Consider the following 6,323-nt stretch of genomic DNA (forward strand, 5'->3'; position numbering starts at 1 on the left):
GTTGGCGTATGTTGCCATTTTCATCGATCAGGAGGCGATTTTTGAGACGAATATTTTCCACCGAATCGGTCACATCTGCCAACACGGTTGACGACTGTCGTTGCTCATCAGTTGCTGCAAATGCACATTGTGAAGCAATCTGTTGCCTCAGTGCTGCTAGCTCGTTTTCACTGCATTCCAACTGCTGCTGACCACTGGCTATTTGATTTTTCAATCGTTGGATCACTTGCCAGAATAAAATTCTAGGATCATCTTCATTCGCGCACCGCTGCTTTTCATCGTCGACGGGGTTCTCTTCTTCAGACGACGTGTTCAGCGATGATCGCATTTCCGTGATCAACTGTTCGAATGAATGAATTTTACGCTTTTCGTTGACCAAATCTTCGGCCAATGCTTGATTCTTGTTCGCTTCGACTTCAAGCTGCTGTTGTAGACGTCTGTTCGTCGACTGCAAACTGTCCATATGAGCACTGAGCTCATCGTACTGTAATCGTACAGTAGCCAGACGTTCGTGTTCCACTTCAAGCCGACCCAGACGTTGGCGACACTGTTCCAACTCTGCGTCGGCTGATTCCAACGACTGCTTGACTTTGGCATTCTCGTGCTCTAGAAAACTTCGATCCCTTTGCAAAGAGGCAAACTGTGCTTGGGTTGTGATTTGTTCATTTTCCAAACGTCTCAAATCGGCCTCGGCTAATTTCAATTTCGACTCTGCTGAACTGAGCTCTTGTTTAAATATTGCAATCTGTGCATTGCGTTCAACAAGCTCATTTTGCAATAATTCCATTTCTTCAACTTCATGCTGTCGTCTTTTATCACCACTAATATATTTCTTTTCACCACCACCACCACCACCATCAGCATTATCGTCATCATCAGCACCAGTGTTCTTGTTGTCGATTTGCAATTCAAGTTCATCTATGCGTTGTTGCATAATTTGTTTTTCTGATTCCAATTCGAAAATCTGCTTTTGCAATGAGGTTTCTTTTTGTTCCAATTTGACCAACTGATCACAGAGTGCATCATTTTTGCAACGAAGCTCTTGCAAAATGCCTTCTTTTTCTTCGGATTGTTGTTCGACCGAAGAAGCTACGGACACTGTTTCCAAATCACAACGTTGTCGAAGACGTTGATTCTCCAATTCCAGCTTATGAATACGTGCAATGGTCGATTCGGACAGCTGACTGGACAAGCTGCCAACGTTGGTTGAGCTGAAACATCCTGTTTCTTCGTGCTTCTTGTGCGGTCCGCATTCTGTCAAACGGGATAGTTCAGCTTGTAGTTTAGCCGACCGACTCTGACCATCACGACATTCTTTTTCCAAACGTATATTCTCATCGTACAACTGTTCCAAGCGACGTTTGTCAGCTTCCATTTCCTGAACAATCAAACGTATGAAAATATCATATGAAAAATAGTATCCTCAAAAGTTGTACTTGTTCCATATCCACCAATCTCCGTTCAAGCTTGATCATTTCGGTTTCTTTTTCACTAAGCTGGGCAAGACGACATCGAAATCCGTTCAATTGTTCTTCGTAAATGTTTCGCGTCTCCAGCAAAACGTGATTTTCTTCGCGTAGTTCCTGTAAAATTAAAACCGAACGAATAAGCAGTTATCTTAATAAGAAATGCAACAATGAAAACAATTTCCCACACAACTAGGACGTGCCAAAGTGTATCTTCACTGTTGCTATTTATTCGTTCAATTGTTGACAGTTTAATTACATCGTGAGCAGTGTGAATGCTCTGTTTGGCAATTAAGGGCAGGCAGATGTTTCTTTTAACAAAATTTTCAATTTTAACTATCAGATATAGAAATTTCAAAGTAAACAGTTTTACTAGACTAATTGAAATTACTGTTTTCTTCAGTTGATATATCTTGTCGGCAAAAATGAATACCTTTTCTTCTGTACAGGCATTTTGATATATTTTTAATGTGAATTCAGAATTATAACTTCGAATTACTATTACTATTATTGGTATTGGTATGATTTTATCCAATAACTCTATTGGCATTAAGATAAAATATTCACGTTAATGCAATACAGTAGTACTGCGTTGTAACCTGCTTTACACTTAGTTATACTTACATCAATTCGCGATTTGTAAAAATCGAGCTCTTCTAATTTCTCTTTCATACGTTCGCAGTCCTCTTCAAGTCGGTCGCATCGTTCTGATTTTTCCCGCAGTACATCCACTTCGTCACGATAGTCATTGAGGGCGCGGTGTGATTTCATCAATTCGAAATTCTCTTGTCGCATTTTTGCCAACACTGTGTCTTTTTCAACGATTTCCTCTTTATAAATCGACAACATCTCATTGCGTTCATCACTGAAATTATTAAATGTAATTTAAATGAAAAAAAGAACAAAACAGAAGAACAAAGAAAAATTACAGATCTTGTCGAAGGCGCCTGACTTTTGCCTTCAGATCAGCTATTTCTACCGCACAATGACGACTGACAGACTCGTCTGGATATTCTAAAAATTTTGAAAACTCTGAACCGATTTTGAGACTTTTGGTTATGGTGTGTGATTGTGTATGATTTTAAACTGATGCGTGAGACAAGCATCACGTTTGTGTATAGAATTTTTACCAGTTGCTTGTTGCTGATTTTCGGATAACTTTCCACTACAGGCATTCCCCCCATTGCACGATGACAGTGCGCTCGACCCGTCCAATTCTTGTTGCTCTTGATTCGCTTCTAGCAGATGTTGAGCGTATTGATCCCGTTCGTGAACGACAATGAGCAGTTGCTTGACCAAGACGGCAAGCCGTTCATCGTTGACAAACTCGTCCAACATGTGCGCATTTAAAACGCAACTAGCTTCACTGGTAACCTGAAAAGAGGAAAACTATTGCTAATAGTAATAACGAAATCAGAATCCATCCAATTGACAAATGACAAACTTTGCGTATTTCATCGACAATTGCCTGCTGTGTACAGTTGTCCAAGCTCTTGATTTGATTGATGAACTCTTCGCGTCGATCCGACTGCACGGCACAGCCAAGCAATAGCAGCAACACTTTTTTCATCTCATCGCCCGTTATATCTACCAGAAGCACAAAAAATAATGAGAATTGTTTCGTTAAAAGATAAAATGGAACAGTATTTTTCTGATAAGTTTGTCATTCATTATAAGCAAACTGCAAACTATACCTGGAAAAGGACTTTTTGCGATGGCAAGCATATCTGGCAACGGCATGATAATGTGTTGATTTAGTACATCCTGAAATAAAAGGATAACAGAATAACAATATTAATAAGAAGAGCAAGGAGAAGGAAAATTTTTCAACTGATATCAAATGGAAAATTTTGGCCAAGGTCACGCCAATTAACAGCAGTAACAGCAACTGCTCATTAACTGGCTTTCAAATGGCATACGGTATTAGTTGTAACCTGATTTTTTTTTAAATTCTGTTTGAAACAATCACGCCGTTTTACTATTTCAACTTTGTTGCTGCTATTGTAAATAGTGAAATAACTTTCAAAATGGTTTCAAAAGAGCTGTTTGTTTTTTCAATGATCAGTTATTTCACGAAAACCAATTATTGTGTGGCTTCTTGAAATGCTTGTTTTTTCTTTCTGTTTAAATATAAAAAGTTATCGAAATTGCGATAAGATGAAAATTTTTACCCGCTATTTTATATATTTTATACGAATATGTATGTGTGTATGGATGAATCATTTCAATCATATTGTTGAAAATTGAATCTTCTATATAAACTGAATATTTATGGAAGAACTTTTTTGGATTTGGATGAAAAATTCAACAACTCAATGGAATATTTTGAATCGTCTAAAAAAGACAGCAACATTTTTAATTATGCAAAGCTCATCTTCTTATTTGAAACAGATGACTTCTACAACACTCACACAGATGTTTATCACTGTTGACCTTCCCGCCGCTACGTTTCTCTCTAATCACACCATCTGCCAATGCTGGCAGTTCTGAATATGAACAGGAAAAACAAAACCGTGCAACAACTACTGCAAACGGAAAATTAATATCGCTTTAATTAGATTTCCCTCATACAGAGCAGTAATAATTTCTTTTCCACTTTATCATTGGAAAAAGTATCTTGGTTGGCTCAAGGAAGTTGTCTGTCTCTATTCACAATTTGATTCTGGTTTTTTTCTACTCTCTCATCAAAAGCACAAAGTGACGACATCTGATTCTTTTCTCTTTCATTGTTTTCTATATGTTCTTTGAAAAATGACAATATCACAAGTGAAGTGATACTTTTATAATATAAATTTCACCTGTTGTACGTATTTTCAATTTAAAGGGGGAAAATGCTGAAGAAAAGGAAGTTGAAAAACACAAAAAGCAAATAATTCTTAAATGCGGAAAAGAAGCTTTCTTTGTATAGCGTTAGAGTGTCGAATCCGGGGGCAGATCAAATCTTGACTACCATAAACAAATGTCTTATCATTTTCTTTACAAGCATCGACCAGTAAATAAATAAAGCACGCGTGACAGGAATTTGTCCACCAAAATTAGAGAATCTTGCAGTTCGCTTAGAACAAACTTCATCAATCGATCAGCACTGATGACTCATTCGTGTATTTGCCATATACTAATGCATCAAATGTTACATGTGAATGAATGCAAACAAAATTCCACCTATCGTTTTGTGCATAATTCTATTATTTTTGCATGTGAATCTAAAGTGTGAATCATTTTGGACATGATATGACTGAAACACAATTTTTTGTTTGAAATTTACAAGAAGAATAATTTTGGCAGATAGGGGAGAATTTTTTTCCTGACAATCATATCCCACTTGTGTAAATCAAAATCGAAATGCTTCAGACTGGTTATTTGTGTGAACAATGAATAGATGTAGTTTACTTGGTCGAAAGCGTGCATAATACAAGTGCAGTAAGTAGTTGGTCTTATTGTTACTTAAGCTGCTGGTGCTTTCTTCGCACCAAGCACAGGAAGACAATTTCCAACTGAGACACACCCAAATCACTTTTTGACTTTTACTGTCCTTTTCTTATTGTTCACTTATTGCCTGAGAATGTTGGAACTTTTTACGAACATCCACTACTGTTGAGGCAAATTTTAGAAAAATATTGAAAATGATTTCAATTAAGAAAAAAAACATCCACTATTGAAAGAAACAAAATGAGAAAGAGAGGTGGAGGAGGGAGGGAGAGAGAAATTGAGAAAAGGTTCGAGATTCTAGCGGTGTGCTTAGCCATCAGGAAGTCAGAAAGCACTCTTGACGAAATGCTAACTACGATCCACTTGACCGACCAGACCCGCGCGTTGTTGTACATATTTAGAAATAGAGGGACAAGGCAACAATGTCCGTCGACAGATGACCTGTACAAGCTTGCTGTGTATTTCATGTAGTAATTAATATAAGTGAAATTTGAAAAAAAAGAATGAAAAAATGCAAATTAGCATGTTAGAAAAAGAATTTAAATAAAAAAGAAGAAGAAAGAGACACTAACTTACTTTATAAAATGACTGAATGCTTTGAATTAGAAGGCGCAGATTGCGTAGACGAGCGCCGACGCCGGACACGTTCAAATCCAACGGCTCTTTTTTGCAATCTGGATAGCTGAAATGAAAAATTGCATCAAATGCAAGTCGAACGTGAAAGGAAAAAGCATCCAATTGGCTAATTTTTATGTGACTCACGCGCAATCAATTTGCTGTTTGCAAATGAATGATGAGTCATCTGGTGATCTGTCTGTCTGCTTACAAAAATTAAACAAACAATAAGAAGAAGAAGAGAAAAAGACTGAGTGAAGAAACAAATGTTGTTAAGAAAAATGAAATTACCAACGAGAGAATATGAATAAAACTTAATCCATGATTAACTTACATATAATGCATTAAGCCGTTTAGCGTTACTCCGTTGCATAGTTCCAGAAAGCTGATCTGAGGCACTGCGGCGGTGCTGTTGTTGACCAACATTGGTCGACCGGCTTCGTTGAAACTTTTTGGACATGTCTGAAGCCAAGCATAAAGCGCATGTGAAAAGAAAGCATCTTTTTTGCAAGATTTAGTCGCTGGCATGATGCTTTCTGTCGAATTCACTTTATCTCTTTTTTGTGGAACAATTATTATTGATTTTTTTTGGTTTAAAAAAATTTGTCCACTCTTTTAATTAGCATCTGAAATGAACAACAATTATATATTATTATTGAATATTGAAAATGGAATTTATTTCGCGCTCGATCAAGGAGACAAAAAAAAGCAAATCTGTTTCTACATGCAGATGGATAAGTTATTGTATGGGAATGTCGAGCTCATCTTTGAATGCTCGATCGCAAAGAAGCGAGAAAAGCAGACACGCGTTTG

The 6,323-nt window shown here is 37.2% G+C and overlaps 2 protein-coding genes across 2 annotated transcripts; both read right to left on the reverse strand.

The window, feature by feature from the left end:
• Window positions 1–61: 61 nt before the first annotated feature.
• Window positions 62–3,036, reverse strand: Tsp_12376 (conserved hypothetical protein; the record flags this gene model as incomplete). Its single annotated transcript, XM_003366830.1, has 7 exons — window positions 2,911–3,036; window positions 2,597–2,840; window positions 2,396–2,480; window positions 2,091–2,331; window positions 1,437–1,583; window positions 1,008–1,378; window positions 62–821 (listed from the first exon to the last, which is right to left on the reverse strand). Coding segments are annotated over exons 1-7 (1,974 nt in total), but the record flags the coding sequence as incomplete, so codon positions are not given.
• Window positions 3,037–5,243: 2,207 nt separating this feature from the next.
• Window positions 5,244–5,970, reverse strand: Tsp_12377 (conserved hypothetical protein). The gene is made up of 4 exons (XM_003366831.1): window positions 5,845–5,970; window positions 5,658–5,713; window positions 5,472–5,577; window positions 5,244–5,336 (listed from the first exon to the last, which is right to left on the reverse strand). Exons 1-4 carry the CDS (start codon window positions 5,968–5,970, stop codon window positions 5,244–5,246), a joined length of 381 nt encoding a protein of 126 aa, XP_003366879.1.
• Window positions 5,971–6,323: the final 353 nt, after the last annotated feature.

This window comes from Trichinella spiralis (genome assembly GCF_000181795.1).
Source record: "Trichinella spiralis strain ISS 195 chromosome Unknown Scfld5335, whole genome shotgun sequence".
Classification (NCBI taxonomy): Eukaryota; Metazoa; Nematoda; class Enoplea; order Trichinellida; family Trichinellidae; genus Trichinella; species Trichinella spiralis.

Excerpts from the sequence above, each read along its gene's own strand:
- Tsp_12377 (XM_003366831.1), bottom strand. The coding sequence starts at position 5,970 with ATGTCCAAAAAGTTTCAACGAAGCCGGTCGACCAATGTTGGTCAACAA. Across the intron at positions 5,714-5,844 it reads AACGGCTTAATGCATTATAT|ACAGACAGATCACCAGATGA; the intron begins GTAAGTTAATCA and ends TTTTGTAAGCAG. Across the intron at positions 5,578-5,657 it reads AAACAGCAAATTGATTGCGC|CTATCCAGATTGCAAAAAAG; the intron begins GTGAGTCACATA and ends TTTTCATTTCAG.